Here is a 17,174-nt window from a genome sequence, read left to right on the forward strand (position 1 = left end):
CAGGAAGATCCCATGGAGAAGGAAATGGCAACCCACTCCAGTATTCTTGCCTGAAAAACCCCATGTACAGAAGAGTCTGACAGGCTACAGTCCAAAGGGTGGCAAAGAGTCACAAATGACACGACTGAGCAAGTAAGCACAATCATACTAAAACAATGACTGTAAGATGATGTTTAATTTATGAACGAAAATGAAATCAAAAATTTGATCACTCTATCACCATTTCAAGAGTCCTTCAAATCTTTATACAAGTAGATCTTGCATTTATAATCATGCTACACATACAATTTTCACATCTATTTCACTATTTAACAACTTTGAATAAGTACACTGACAGTCTACTGAGGATTTATCCTGATATATATTTAGTAGTTGAACAAACGAGCATAAAAATCTCAAGTTACAGATTTTACACTCTAGGTCACAATACTTCTAAAAATTAATTTTTAGTTATTAGTACCATTCACTTGTAAAAAATCCACCTAGACATATCTGAAACCTGCTTTACTCTTTTAACTAATGATGATTTTAAAATCAAATCATTAAATAGGGAAAAAAAGAAACATAGAGATACAGTCTCCCCAAAAGAAGTGAGGAAAGGACAAAAAAAGCAACAGAAAGAAAATCTAAGGTAGAAAAATTGACTGGCAAGATGATTCACAAGCATTTCCTGGATATTTTGTCCAAGAAAACTCTTCTGACTAAAGTGGAAACTTGCTTGGCTGCAATACATCATTCTACTAGTATGATTAATGCCATAGTTCCAAATATTTGAGCATGTGGCATATGGACAAGAGAAACCTCATATGTGTTGATTTAAATACTGCTACATTTTGGCTCATAACTATTTAGCTAATATTGAAAAGGAACTGTAAAGTTCTATTTAGTTTCTTCTAACTTTTAGAATTCTAGTTTTTGAAGTATAAGAAATAAACCAATTTAGGAAGCCCACCAACAATTTTAACTGACTAGTTGTATGTAATACTGCAAAAAGTGAAGACAAGAACTAGTCTTCTGAGGAAAACAAAAGGAATAAATTTTGTGGATGTTGACATAAAACTAAACCAATATCATTAACAAAGTGTAAAGCTGGTTAATGATGATTTTAGAGTCCCGAAGAAGTCCTCTAGCTCTTGTCAAAACTCAAAAAAAAGGTACGTAAAAAAAAAAAAAAAAGTTTCCATTTGGAAACATCTTCATTACAGATCCTTTACTTCTACTGAAAATTAACATAAGAAGACAAAGCAACATAAAGATGAAGTACAATTAGGGATGTCAACAGGGCTGTAAGTTAAAACTAGAATGTACCACACTGATTTATCATCTATATGTTCCTCTCAAATTTAACCAACATGTTGAGCATCTACATGTGAAACTCTGTGGTACACAACTTCATATACACACATATAACACATGATTATTCCTTTACCAAAAAAAGGTAGGAAAAGGAATAAATCTAATATAAACAATTTTGGTTTTTTAACCCAACATTACTGCTATTGCCTCAGTCTCTCATGAGAGACTCATCTTAAATGCTTAAAAAAAACCCTTAACTGACATACCTCTAAGTCCCAAGCCTCCAACTCCTATCATTCCCTCAATTCCAACCCATTTTGTCTTCAAGTGATTTTGTTGTTCTAACATTGTTGTTGTTGTTCAGTCACCTAGTCATGTCCGACTCTTTGCTACCCCAAGGATGGCAGCATGCCAGCCTCCCTGTCCCTCACCATCTCCTGAAGTTCACCCAAGTTCATGTCCATTGCATTGGTGAAGCCATCCAGTCAACTCATCCTATGATGCCCTCTTGTGCTTCTGCCCTTAATCTTTCCCAGCATCAGGGACTTTTCCAATGAGTCAGCTGTTCGCATCAAATGATCAAAATACTGGTTTCAGCTACAGCATCAGCCCTTCTAGTGAGTATTCAGGGTTGATTTCCCTTAAGATTGACTGGTTTGATCTTCTTGCCGTCCAATGAACTCTCAGGAGTCTTCTCCAGCACCACAGTTTGAGGGTGCTCTGCCTTCTTTACAGTCCAACTCTCACAACCGTATGTGACCATTGGGAAGACTATAGTCTTGACTATACCGACCTCTGTCGGCAGAGTAATGTCTCTGCTTTTCAACACACTGTCTAGGTTTGTCATAGTTTTCCTGCCAAGAAGCAATCATCTTCTGATTTCATGGCTGCAGTCGCCATCCACAGTGATTTCAGAGCCCAGGATGAGGAAATTTGTCACTGCTTCCACCTTCTCCCCCTCTATTTGCCATGAAGTGATGGGGCCGGATGCCATGATCTTAGTTTTTTTAATATTTTGTTTTAAGCCGGCTCTTTCACTTTCTTCCTTTACCCTCAACAAGACGCTCTTCAGTTCCTCATAGCTTGCTGCCATTAGAGTGGTATCATCCAAATATCTAAGGTTGTCGATGTTTCCCCCACTATCTTGATTCCAGATTGGATGAGTTCATCCAGCCCGGCGTTTTTCACGATGTGCTCAGCGTACAGGTTAAACAGGGTGACGGCAGACAACCCTGCCCATACAGGGTTCTAACTGTTGCTTCTTGACCCACAAATAGATTTCTCAGGAGACAGGTAAGATGGTCTGGTATTTCCAACTCTTTAAGAGCTTTCCACAGTTTATTATGATCCACACAGTCAAAGTTTTTGGCACAGTCGATGAAACAGGCAAATTTTTTTGGAATTCTCTAACTTTCTCCATAATCCAGCAAATGTTGGCAATTTAATCTCTGTTTCTAACGTTACCATTATATAATTTTCCTATTCAATAGATAACATATAAGAATTCTCCACTATATATTGCTAAAGTTAAGGACAATTCTTTCAGGCAGGGCAAGGTAGAGAGGCGATAATAAGAAATTCAGCCAAGAAACATCTGCCTTAAACATTCTATCAGTTAGATTTCTTAAGATTAATAAATGCCTTTAAAAAATGTAAACATCTACCAGAAAGGTAAGGATTATCCTTTGTTCAAATGTACACATTAATACCCTAGTTTTGAGAAAAAAGAAAAAGGGAATTTGAGAGTGCAGCATGAGGCAGGTGATCCCTGTAAGCACAAAGACAGACAAAAGAAAAGGATACTAAGATAAAGATGAACCTGCATATTCTAGGAGAGAGGACAGGGCACTGAACGTCCATATCTAGGCATATGAAGCCCTCTATCATGTCCGGTTCTCTCACCGATACACTCACCCCCTTTTACTTTTATAAGCATTTTGTTCATTTTATTGAGTATTTTACTCTGTGTCAATCACTGAGCTAAGATCAAGGCTACAAAGATGATGATAAAGAATATAACTTTTCATGAAGAGGTTATGCTGAGAAAAGAAGGTAGCAACAAATATTGCACTAAAAATATTATAACAAAAGTGCATACCAATCAAGTACTACAAGGTCATAGTAGAATGAACTGGCTTTTTGGCTGGAACCACCATCCTCCAGCATTTTGCCATAATGACCAACACGAAGGGAGAGAGGAGGGGTACTCGCTATATGTTCTCTAAGCCTTTTAGAAAACACGGAGTCATTCCTTTGGCTACATGCATCATGCAAATCAACAAGAAAGGTAATATTGTAGATAACAAGGGGAGGGCACCATTCTTGACAAGGAAGGCCCCACAAATGTTACTGTGGCAAAACTCCAAGAGTCTACAATGTTACCTAGCATGCTGTTGGCATCCATGTAAACAAACAAGTTAAGGGCAAGATTCTTGCCAAGAGAATTAATGTGTGTATGGAGCACATTAAGCAGTCTAAGAGCCAAGAAAGCGTCCTGAAATGTGTAAAGGAAAATGATTAGAAAAAGAAGGGAGCCAAAAAGAAAAGTACTTGGGTTCAGCTGAAGCGCCAGCTTGCTCCACCCAGAGAAGCACACTGTGAGAACCAGTGGGAAGGAGCCTGAACTGCTGAGCCCATTCTCCATGAATTCACGTCACAATGGCTGTAAAGAAAATAAAAGACCTGGGCTGTATGTTTCTCCTGAGTAGAGGTGTTTCTTCTACTTTTCCCAAAGAAATATTTAAAGCACATTTTAATGATGTCCAGATTCAGTGGGTGATGTCTTTATTCTTCAAATCTAACGGTTTTTCTTCCTGAAAGATGTGAGGGAATTTGTTGTGTAATATACTCCATCGATTAATAAACTACCACTTATTATTTATTTTAAAAAGTGAACTACATCTGACTATGGAGTTCAAAAAGTTTGTCTTGAAAAATAATAGAAGTTTGCCAGAGAGATAAAGGCAGAGAGGGCATTCCAGGTTGGAGTTGCAGAATATGAAAAAAGATAAAGATTAGTAAAGGTTAGAGCCAAACTAAGAAGGGCATACTATACTAAACTTGGGATGCTATTCTGTGGGCAATAGGCAGCTGAACCCATTTAAAAGTAGGGGAGTGAAATAATCAGATTTCTTACTTAAAAGGATAACTATGCCAAAAGTGTAGCTATGTAAGGAGAATGGAGAGAGAAAGAGATGTTAGGGCAGACAAGGTCATTACAATGGGCTAGGCAACAAATAAGGGTCTGAAACCAAGGTGGCAATAATATAGATAGAGGTCAGATTAGGGAATAATTTTTGAGAAAGAAGCAATAGGATGTGATCACCAATAGGAGGAAAAGGAAGTTCTACTTAGGGAATTTCGGTAGAGAAAAAGAATATAGCAACATGAGCAGAGTGTGGGGAGGAGGATTCAGAGAATAAGTTGTTTGAAGCCCTTTATAGATAGTAAGGTGTTAGTCCAAAGCTCAGGGCAGAGGTGGAGGCTACAGCAAGATTAGGTAATCATCTACTCATAGATGGCAGGTACTGCAGTAACTGGCTAGAACCTCCCCTTTAAGCCTGGCTTAGGCTCAGTACACCTGGTTCTCCTCAACTGCCATACTTCGCTGTTGTTCAGTCGCTAAGCTGCGCCTGACTCTCTGCAACCCCATGGACTGCAGCACGCCAGGCTTCCCTGTCCTTCACTATCTCCTGGAGTTTGTATCTTTGTTACTGCTGCCTTATCTTTTTTTTTTTTTTTTAAGTGTTTTCTTTACTACAGCTATCTGCAGTTCCACCACCTCTTTAGATTAATTCAATTCCTTCCCTTCTTGCTTTACAAATTATTTCTTAATGACTATTAAGTCAGGATTCTGGAGTTCTGGTCTCACATTTGCTACTAGCAATGTGTTGTTGAATAAGCCTCTCAACCTTTCTGTATTTCAGCTATAAAAAAGGTATTGGAGAGGAAAAAAGGTATCAGATTAGTTGATACCTTGGGCTTCTCCACTTGTAGTACTCTATAACTTGCTTCCTGACCTCAGAAAGAACTCTGTATTACATGTTAATTATAACACTCACATGATAGGGGTTTTTTGTTACAACTTATTACAAAGTTTCTTAGTACTAATTTATTTCATATTTCTTATAAATCTTATCTCACAGGAGGGGGCAAGAAGAAGCTGATACAAATTGCGGGAGTAGCACTGACATATACACACTACCGTGTGTAAACAGACAGCGAGTGGGAAGCTGCTGCAATGCACGGGGAGCTCAGCTCAGCGCTCTGTGCCCGCCGAGAGGGAGTGGGAGGGAGGGTCAAGGAGGAGGGAATGTACCTATACTTACAAATGAGTCATGCTACCATACAGCAGAAACTAACGCATCGTAAAGCAAGTACACGCCAATTAAAAGACCTCGTTTGTGGTATACATCATGTCATAAATTCCTTTCACATTTCCTACATCACCTAAACCATATTCACATCCAGAGTATTTGGAGAGGGTGAGAGAAGCTTATTAAGAGCAGAATGTAAATCTTTATATATCATATATACTTGTTCCTCTATAAGAGTAGGGAACAGTTAGAGGAGTTGAGGATGGGAAGGCATAAAACCATGACAATCACCATCATCTTAAAGGGAACATTACAGAAGGGGTAAATAAGTTCAAGGTGGGTGGGAAGAGAAATGAAAGCACACATAGATATTACCTAATAGCAAAGGAAAAAAATGCTCAGTCTGATTTTAAGAGCACATAACAATGAGTTGGACCTTTTCTATTATCACAGAGAAAACATATGAGGTTACTATAACAGAAAAATTTCAAGACTATTTGTAGATTTCCCCTATTATCACACCTCTGAAGTACAGTCAATTTCAAAGAAAATTACCATGCGTTCTTGGTCAAACTGTTAGACATTAAACACTGCTATTTAGACATACAAGATAAACATAATTTCTAAAGCAAAGACAAAATCCAACAGCAAAAGATCTCTGTGATCTTAATTCTTACCTGTTCACTCTCCTAGGACACTTGTCTGGTTTAATATCTACCTCATAGAGGTAGACATCAATCTTTGGAATTTCAACTTGAAAACAGTTAGCCAGCAATTTAATGGGTTTGCCCATGGTGCCATAGCCAGGTCTTCTGGGCACCATGAGTAGGGGCTGGGCCCCAACAGGTCCTGCCAGGGAAGGGGAAAAAAAGAGAGACAGAAACACTGTTACAAGCTGCATTTGATATTCTTGTCAACCAGAGTAGGTTAGAATTTTAAGTAATAATTCCTCTGCTGATAATGATTAAAACCTAGGGCTGAAAAATGACGTCAATTCTAAGAACCCTTTCTTTCACTTCAATTTACTTTCTTCATTAACACATACAGAGAAAAAAATGGGGTACCTCTGAAAAATTGTCTTGGAAGGGATGGAAAGAACAATCACACAAACCCAGGTGAGCATAAGCGAACCACAAATCCACAAACCACTCGTATCCAAAGAGAGTGTAACCAACAGCAGAATAGTCTTACAGAAGGGTAAGAGCAAATGAACAAAATAAAAAACAATATACAAAAAAAAAGGATCAACGAAGCACAAAATCAATTACTTGAAAAGATAAATAAGATAAATTCCAGACAACACAAACTTTTATAACATGACAAAAAAGGTTGAAGTAACCAATATAAATGGAAAAAATGTATTACTACAAATACCAAAGACATTATAAACACTGTTAATAAATTTGCAAGTTTGATGAACTAGACAAAGTCCTAAAAAATACAGCTTACTGGTACACAAAAGCATATAGAATTTGAAAAATTGTTGATAAAATGTAAAATGGTACAGCTGCTTTGGAAAACAGTAGAGTGGTTCTTCAAAACATTTAAAGCAGAATTATCATACGATCCAATAATCTACTTCTGGGTATAAACCCAAAAGAACAGAAAGCGGGCTACTGATAATTATATACCTATGCTCATAGCGGTATTATTCATAATAAACAAAGTAAGTGTATGTTAGTCGCTCAGGCATGTCCAACTCTTTGCAGCACCATGGACTGTAGCCTGCTAGGCTTCCCTGTCCATGGGATTTCCCAGGCAAGAATACTGGAGTTACCATTTCTTACTCCAGGGAATCATCTTGGCTCAGGGATTGAACTGGCCTCTCTTGCACTGGCCAGCAGGTTCTTTACCACTAGCACCACCAGGGAAGCCCCTAACCACTTGCTCTTTGCTACATAGTAATAGCCCTTAAATTCTATTTCCTGATCTATAAAATGGAAATAATACCTCATCTGCCTCTTTTTCATGAATCTTGTCAGGATCAAATCAGAACATAAACAATAGGTAAAATTTACCAAGTTCTTACTACATCTTTTAATAATTATTTTTATTTTTTAAACATTACTGAAGCATAGTTTATTTACAATGCTGTGTTTAATTTCTGCTTTACAGCAAGGTGACTCAGTTATACATATATCCGTTTTCATATTCTTTTCCATTTTGGTTTATCACAGGATACTGAATACAGTTCTTTGTGCTATACAGTAGGACCTTGTTGTTTATCCATCCTACATGTAATAGTTCCCATCTGCTAATACCAAACTCCAGTCCTTCCCGCCTCCAACCTGCTTCTTCCTTGGCAACCACAAGTCTGTTTTCTATATCTGTGAGTCTGTTTCTGTTTTCTAGACATATTCATTTCTGTTGTATTTTAGCTTCCACATATAAGTGATATCATATGGTATTTGTCTCTTTTTAAAAAAAAATTATTTATTTGGCTGTGCCAGGTCTTCACTGTAGCATGCAGGATTCTTTTAGTTGAGGTGTGTGAACTCTCAGTTGCAGCATGTGGGATCCAGTTCCCTAACCAGGGGTTAAACCCAAGCAATCTGCATTGGGAGAATGGAGTCTTAGATGCTGGATCACCAGGGAAGCCCCTGTCTTTTTCTGACTTACTTTAATATGATAATCTCTAGGTCCATCCATATTGCTGCAAAAGGCATTATTTTGCTCTTTTAATGGCTGAGTAACAACATAATATTATGTTACATGTATATAACACATCATCTTTATCCATACATATATATATATGTATATATACATATTATTACTCATATATGTGTGTGTGTGTGTGTGTATATATATATATATAATGGTTGAGTAATATTCCATGTATGAAGAAGCGATGTGAAGTGAAAGTCACTCGGTCATGTCCAACCCTTTGCGACCCCATGGGACTACACAGTCCATGGAATTCTCCAGGCCAGAATACTGGAGTGGGTAGCCTTTCCCTTCTCCAGGGGAATCTTCCCAAGCCAGGGATGGAACCCAGGTCTCCCACACTGCAGGTGGATTCTTTACCAGCAGACCACAAGGGAAGCCCCTGTGTGCTACTCATGTCTTCTTCACCCATTCCTCTGCTGACGGACATTTAGGTTGATCCCATGCCTTGGATATTGTAAATAGTGCTGCTATGAAACAGGGGTTCATGTACCTTCTTGAATTATAGTTTTGTGTGGGTACTCACCCAGGACTGGGATTGCTAGATTATATGATAACTCTGTTTTTAGTTTTTGAGGAACCTCCATACTTCCATAGTGGCTGCAACAATTTACATTCCTACCAACGGTGTTCCTTTTTCTCCACACCCTGTCCAACAATGTGTAGGATGGCCATTTTGATGATGGCCATTCTGACTGGCATGAGGTGATACCTCATTATAGTTTTGACTCGCATTTTTAGTTAGCGAGGTGGAGCATGTTTTCACGTGCCTGTTAGCCATCTGTATGTCTTCTTTGGAGAAATGTCTATTTAGGTACTGTCTATTTTTTTCAGTGGGTTTTTTGTTTGTTTGTTATGGAATTGTAGAAGCTGTTTACATATTTTGGAAATTAAGCCCCTGTTGGTTCAATCATGTGCAAATATTTTCTTCCAGTCCATAGGATGTCTTTTTGTTTTAGCAGCAGAACTAGGATTAGAACTCACTCTGCTGTGTTATTTTGTTTCATTGATATATCTATCCTTTTGTCAACAACATATACTGTCTTGATTACCACATTTTATAGTTAGCTTTGAAATCAGGTACTGTCAATCAGTTCTGTAACTTTAATCTCCCTTAATATCATGTAACTCTTCTGGGTAATTTTGTCTTTCCATATAAACTTCACAATCAGTTTGTCAATGTCCATAAAATAACTTGCTGAGATTTTGTTTGGAATTGTGCTAAATACACAAATCAAGTTGAGAAGAACTGAGATCTCTATGATAATGAGTCTTTCTACCCATGTATAATAGAATACCTCTATTTAGATCTTCTTTTGGAGAAGGAAATGGCAACCCACTCCAGTATTCTTGCCTGGGAAATCCCATAGACAGAAGAGCCTTGCAGGCTATATAGTCCATGGGGTCACAAGAGTCGGACACAACTTAGTGACTATACCATCAAACCACAGATTTTCTCTTTTTTTAATCAAAGTTTTGCAGTTTCCTTCACATACATCTTATACATATTTTGTTAGATTCATACCTAAGTATTTCTTTCTTTTTTTTTTTTTTTTTGGTGCTAATGTATAAGACTACAGTAATAGAAATAGTGTGGTTTTCATTAAAAAACAGAAAAACAGATCTGAGGAACAGAACTGATAGCCCCAAAACTGAACCATACAGTCAACTCATGTTTGACAGAGGAGCAAAGGCAATTCAATAGAAAAAGGACATTTTTAAAATATGGTGCTGTTAAACAAATGGATATCCACATGCTAAAGAAAAAAAAAATGAAGAAAAGAATTTGGGCACAGATCTAAAACTTTTTTCAAGAACTAACTCAGGGTACTCCCTGGTGGTTCAGTGGTTAGGACTCTACACTATCACTGCTAAGGGCCCAGGTTCAATCCCTGGTCAGGGAACTAAGATCCCACTAGACACACAGTGTGGTCAAAAACCCCAAACAAAATAAACTCAAATGGCTCGTGAACCTCAATGTAAAATGCAAAGCTGTTGAACTCCTAGTTCAAAACATCAGTGACCTTGATGATGACTTTAAAAAATTTATTTGTTTTTAATTGGAGGATAATTGCTTTACAATGTTGTGTTGATTTCTGGCATACAACGATGTGAATACATATGTATACATAAGTTTACATATGTCCCCTCCCGCTGGAACTTCCCTCCTACCCCCATCCCATCCCAGCCCTCTAGGTTGTCACAGAGCACTGCACTGAGCTCCCTGTGTGATACAGCAACTTCCCATTAGCTGTCTATTTTACATATGGTAAAGTATATTAAAAAAGACACATGCACCCCAGTGTTCACTGGTGATGACTTCTTAGAAGAAGCACATAAATACCAAAAGCACAAAACATTAAATAAAAAGTTGATGTTTTCATTAAAAATAAAAGTCTGTTCTACAAGAGAATGAACACACAAGCCACCGACTGAGTGAATATATTTGCAAAACACATATTTGATAAGGGGCTAATACTTGAAATACATAACAAACTCATACAACTCAATAGGGAAAAAAAATTCAATTTAAAAAACGGGCAGAGGATCTGAACAGATATTCTTCCCAAAGAAGACATGCAGATGGACTACAGGCACATGAAAAGACACACAACATCATTAATCACCAGGAAAATACAAGTCAAAACCACAATAAGACATCACCTCACATCTCAGAATGGCTATTATCAAAACACAAGAAATAACAAGTGTTGGCAAGAATGTGGAGAAAGGAAACCCTTGTGCACTATCGGTAGGAGTGTAAACTGGTACATCTATCATGAAAAACAGAATGAAGATTCCTTTAAAAATCAAAACTAGAAAAACCACATAATCCAGCAGTTCCACTACTGGGTATTTATCTAAAGAAAAGGAAAACACTAAGCTAAAAAAATAAATCCACTCTCACGTTCATTGCATTATTATGTACAACAGTCAAGATATGGAAACAACCTAGGTGTCTATCGGATGAATGGACAAACAAAATGTGCTCTATATACAAAATGGAAAGTTATTTAGTCATAAAAAAGGGAAATCTTGCCATCTGAAACATGGATGGACCTTGAAAACATTACACTAAGTGAAATAAATCAGACAGAGAAAGACAAAGGCCACATGATCTCATCTGTGTGTGGAAGCTAAGAGAGAAAAAAAAAAACAAGCTCATAGATAATAGAAGAGACTAGCGGTTGCCAGAGATGCTCGCATGCTCAGTTGTGTCCAACTCTTTGTGACTCCATGGATTGTAGCCTGTCAGGCTTCTCTATCCATGGAATTTTCTAGGCAAGAATACCGGAGTGGTTGCCATTTCCTACTTCAGGGGATCTTCCCAACAAAGGGATCGAACCTGAGCCTCTTGCCTCTCAGGCACTAGTGGGCAGACTCTTTACCACTAGAGCCACCTGAGAAGCCCTCTTTACCATTATGGGAATAGGCAAAATGAGCGAAGGGGATCTAAAGTACAAACTTTCAGTTACAAAGTAAGTAAATCTTGGGGATGTAATGTATAACATGATGGCTATAGTTTATAATACTGTACTGCATACTTGAAAGTAGATAAAAAAGTAGATCTTAAGCATTCTCATCACAAAAAGTTCCTAAGTATGGTAACACATGTTATTACCTCCTTATTGTGGAGGTAATATTTACAAATACTGAATCATGTTGTACATCTGAAACTAACATAAAGTATTTATCAATTGTATCTCAATTTAAGGAAAGAATGCAGTAAAATGATAATTTTTAAAAAGCTCACCTATTTGTCATGTACTCACAAAATAACTGTTTATAACCAACCATATTAACTATCGTGATCAGGAAGGACGTTCCTAAGCATTTTATACCCTAACATGACACTCTGTGATGGATGTACAGACACTTTAATGTACTTTACTTAGTTGTTATTGTTCAGTTGCTAAGTTGTGTCCAGCTCTTTGAGATCCCCATGGATTGCACAAACCAGGCTCCTCTGTCTGCCACTATCTCCCAGAGTTTGCTCAAATTCATGCCCATGAGTCAGTGATGCTATCTGACCATCTCATCCTCTGCCGCCCCCTTCTCCTTTTGCCTTCAATCCTTCCCAGCATCAATTTCTCATTTGGGGAAATCAGCTGAGGTTAGGCCAATATCTAACACATTATACTTTTTCGCATTTAAGGTAATGGCAAATAGTCTCCCAACTAGTGGTTGTGATGCAGAATGTCTGATTTTCGGCAACCTATTCTTAATTATTCCATGCTTTTAAGAAGACATTTTGTTCTATTTCATTCAGATATTTTAGTTTTCTTTAGTGGGAGTTCTGAGCCTAATAAAATAGCCTGCTTACTCTATACAGAGAAAATTCTGTAGCTATTTAACAACTGTATTTTCATATAAAGTGAATGATCTGAGGACAGAGTTTATGAGTGATTGATATTTCTATCCTTAATACTTACAAGTGCATCACATTAAGCCCCTTTTCTTGATTCCACAATTACAGAGCAATCTTCTAATTATTGTCTGGATGCCCATATAGACCACTGGAGGGAGAGAAATTTGTTGCCTCATGACTAATCAACGTGAATCTGCTTGATGTTCTGGAAACAGTATTTTTCTTTACAATGATTAACTTAACATTATGATTTATATAACAGTTTCCTGTGAACTTTGGTTAGCATCAGTCAGTTTCTCATGGTGATGATGGTTTCTGGATGCCTGGCAAGATGGAGGATCAGGATCTACAAAGTTAGGGACCAGACTCTGGACCACAGTGACCCTGTGTCAATGCTGCTGTTGTTTGGTCTCTAAGTCGCGTCTGACTCTTTGAGATCCCATGGACTGTAGTCCACCAGGCTCCGCTCCCCATGGGATTCTCCAGGCAAGAATACTGGAATGGGTTGCCATTTCCTTCTCCAGGGATCTTTCTGACCCAGGGATCAAACCCGTGTCTCCTGCTTGAAACCCCATCCTCTGTCATATTACCTCGTAAATTTGTTTCCGTAATCTGAATTTATGTTTCAAATGTTGTATTCTGTTCCCATTTAATGTAGCATCATGAGCATATCTTCATACATTATTGTGTAGTAGCTAAGTTTAGTCTGACTCTTCTGCAACCCCATGGACAGTAGCCTACCAGACTCCTCTGTCCTCGGGATTTCCCAGGCAAGGATACTGGAATGGGGTACCATTTCCTTCTACAGGGGGTTTTCCCGACACATGGACTGAACCTGTGTCTCGCACTGGCAGGCGGATTCTTTACCACTGAGCCATCAGGGAAGCACAAGGCCTTAACAACCATAATTTTAACAGCTCTTTAATGACCCATTAAGTTGATGAACTACAACTGACCAAGCTTCACTCCAGGATATTTAGTTTACTTCCAATTTTTCACGATTATAAACAGTGAAATAAGCAACTGTAGTCGATATTCATAGACAGTATGCCGGGCACAACACCATCCTTATCCTCTACCTCATGGCTGTTCCTTGAATACTGTACTTTCCCAAGTATTACATGAATACCTGCAGTTGATATGTTCTTACATGAACTTGCTCCACAATTGACTGGTCCAGAGACAGACTCTAGAACCAAGAAAAAGTAATAAGTAGTTCTTCCCCTGGGACATTTTTTTAACTTGGGACCTAAACAACCATCAGGCATTTCCTCTTCAGGAACTAAGGCTGTGAGATGTTAACAGCCATTGAAGGTCAAATGTTCTGATGTGCAGAAAAAGCCAATCAACAGTAGGATACAAGACCTTTTAGAACTAACACCCCCAAAAGATGTCCTTTTCATTACAGGAATGCAAAAGTAGGAAGTCAAGAAACACCTGGAGTAATAGGCAAATTTGGCCTTGGAGTACGGAATGAAGCAGGGCAAAGGTTAACAGAGTCTTGCCAAGAGAACGCACTGGTCATAGCAAATACCTTCTTCCAACAACACAAGAGAAGACTCTACACATGGACATCACCAGATGGTCAATACCGAAATCAGACTGATTATATTCTTTGCAGTCAAAGATGGAGAATCTCTACACAGTCAGCAAAAAGAAGACCGGGAACTGACTGTGGCTCAGATCATGAACTCCTTATTGCCAAACTCAGACTTAAATTGAAGAAAGTAGGGAAAACCACTAGACCATTCAGGTATGACCTAAGTCAAATCCCTTATGATTATACAGTGGAAGTGAAAAATAGATTTAAGGAACTAGATCTGATAGAGACTGCCTGATGAACTATGGACAGAGGTTTGTAAAACTGTATAGGAGAAACGGATCAAGACCATCCCCATGGAAAAGAAATGCAAAAAAGCAAAATGGCTGTCAGAGAAGGCCTTACAAATAGCTGTGAAAAGAAAGTGAAAAGCAAAGGAGAAAAGGAAAGATATTCCTATTTGAATGCAGAGTTCCAAAGAACAGCAATGAGAGACAAGAAAGCCGTCCTCAGCGATCAATGCAAAGAAATAGAGGAAAACAACAGAATGGGAAAGATGAGAGATCTCAAGAAAATTAGATACCAAGGGAACATTTCATGCAAAGATGGGCTCGATAAAGGACAGAAATGGTATGGACCTAACAGAAGCAGAAGATATTAAGAAGAGGTGGCAAGAATACACAGAAGAACTGTATAAAAAAGATCTTCACGACCCAGATAATCATGATGGTGTGATCACTTACCTAGAGTCAGACATCCTGGAATGTGAAGTCCTTAGAAAGCATCACGATGAACGAAGCTAGTGGAGATGATGGAATTCCAGTTGAGCTATTTCAAATCCTGAAAGATGACTACACTCAATATGCCAGCAAATTTGGAAAACTCAGCAGTGGCCACAGGACTGGAAAAGGTCAGTTTTCATTCCAATCCCAAAGAAAGGCAATGCCAAAGAATGCTCAAACTACCATACAATCACACTCATCTCACACGCTAGCAAAGGAATGCTCAAAATTCTCCAAGTCAGGCTTCAGCAATATGTGAACCATGAACTTACAGATGTTCAAGCTGGTTTCAGAAAAGGCAGAGGAACCAGAGACCAAATTGTCAACATCCGCCAGATCATCGAAAAAGCAAGAGAGTTCCAGAAAAACATCTATTTCTGCTTTATTGACTATGCCAAAGCTTTTGACTGTGTGGATCACAGTAAGCTGTGGAAAATTCTGAAAGAGATGGGAATACCAGACCACCTGACCTGCCTCCTGAGAAACCTACATGCAGGTCGGGAAGCAACAGTTAGAACCAGACATGGAACAACAGACTGGTTCCAAATAGGAAAAGGAGTACGTCAAGGCTGTATATTGTCACCGAGCTTATTTAACTTATATGCAGAGTACATCATGCCAAATACTGGGGTGGATGAAGAACAAACCAGAATCAAGATTTCCAGGAGAAATATCAATAACCTCAGATATGCAGATGACACCACCCTTATGGCAGAAAGTGAAGAGGAACTAAAAAGCCTCTTCATGAAAGTGAAAGAGGAGAGTGAAAAAGTTGGCTTAAAACTCAACATTCAGGAAACTAAGATCATGGTATCTGGTCCCATCGCCTCATGGGAAATAGATGGGGAAACAGTGGAAACTGTTTATATATTTATTTTGGGGGTCTCCAAAACCACTGCAGATGGTGACTGCAGCCATGAAACTGAAAGACGCTTACTCCTTGGAAGGAAAGTTATGACCAACCTAGATAGCATATTAAAAAGCAGAGACATTACTTTGCCAACAAAGGTCCATCTAGTCAAGGCTATGGTTTTTCCTGTGGTCATGTATGGATGTGAGAGTTGGACTGTGAAGAAAGCTGAGCGCTGAAGAATTGATGCTTTTGAAGTGTGGTGTTGGAGAAGACTCTTGAGAGTCCCTTGGACTGCAAGGAGATCCAACCAGTCCATCCTAAAGGAGATCAGTCCTGGGTGTTCATTGGAAGGACTGATGCTGAAGCTGAAACTCCAGTACTCTTTGGCCACCTCACACAAAGAGTTGACTCACTGGAAAAGATCCTGATGCTGGGAGGGATTGGGGGCAGGAGGAGAAGGGGACAACAGAGGATGAGATGTCTGGATGGCAGCACCAACTCGATGGGCATGAGTCTGAGTAAACTCTGGGAGTTGGTGATGGACAAGGAGGCCTGGCATGCTGCGATTCATGGGGTCGCAGAGTCGGACACGACTGAGCGACTGAACTGAACTGAACATACAGTAGAGCTACATGTACAGAGAAGTCAAAATAAGAGGTGGAGTAGTCTGATACCATGAGTTTCTAGTTCCAACTGCTCCAGATGCAAGCTCAGCTGCAAATCTGTTCTTCCTATTGCCACTCAACTTTCCTTAGATTCCCTGAGTCAAAAAACCCCTTTTGCGTTAATTAGTTTCAGTTGGATTTCTGTTATTTGCGAGGATAAGCCTGGAGGACAGTAAGCTAAACTCTTAACGTATAAAAAGAGTAATATATTAAATTACTTCAACTGAAATATGGTCTCAGATCTGAGTTCAAATTTCAGATCTAATGATCAGTGAGAAGGCACAACCTGTGGATCACTTGCCTATTAATTCTCTAAATGATACTTACAGCAAACAACATGATCGTTTGATAGACCTGTGCACTGTGAACAGATTCTTCCCACCAAGTTAATTAACACATCCATCACCTCACATACTCACCTTTTTGCAGGGAAGGGAAGATTTAAAACACTGAATTTCTACTCTCTTAGCAAATTTCAATTACACAACACAGTATAATGAATTCTAGTCACTATGGTATACATTAGATCTGCAGATCTTACTCATCTTATAGTACAATCTTATTCACCTTAAAGTTTGTACACTTGTACCAACCTTTCCCTATTTCCCTCATCCCCTGACAACCATTTTACTACTTTTTTTTTTAAGACTCCACATGTAAGTGATACCAGCAGCACCTGTCTTTGTCTT

At 38.7% G+C, this 17,174-nt stretch overlaps 1 protein-coding gene and 1 non-coding gene across 6 annotated transcripts in view; one reads left to right on the forward strand and one right to left on the reverse strand.

The window, feature by feature from the left end:
• The window catches only part of LOC136154271 (protein argonaute-3), a 125,335-nt gene that overhangs the window by 80,330 nt on the left and 27,831 nt on the right, over positions 1–17,174 (reverse strand). For 2 of the 5 annotated variants that reach the window (XM_065916572.1, XM_065916565.1), the window contains one exon: positions 6,290–6,461. In XM_065916572.1, the coding sequence (XP_065772644.1) occupies positions 6,290–6,461 (172 nt within the window). Of the gene's footprint in view, positions 1–6,289; positions 6,462–17,174 lie in introns of those variants that run through there. The other 3 variants (XM_065916577.1, XM_065916602.1, XM_065916586.1) reach the window with 3 other exon arrangements.
• Positions 10,108–10,180, forward strand: TRNAD-AUC (transfer RNA aspartic acid (anticodon AUC)). The gene has a single exon. It is a non-coding gene; the product is annotated as a tRNA-Asp (tRNA).

Source organism: Muntiacus reevesi, chromosome 1 (assembly GCF_963930625.1).
Source record: "Muntiacus reevesi chromosome 1, mMunRee1.1, whole genome shotgun sequence".
In the NCBI taxonomy this organism is placed as follows: Eukaryota; Metazoa; Chordata; class Mammalia; order Artiodactyla; family Cervidae; genus Muntiacus; species Muntiacus reevesi.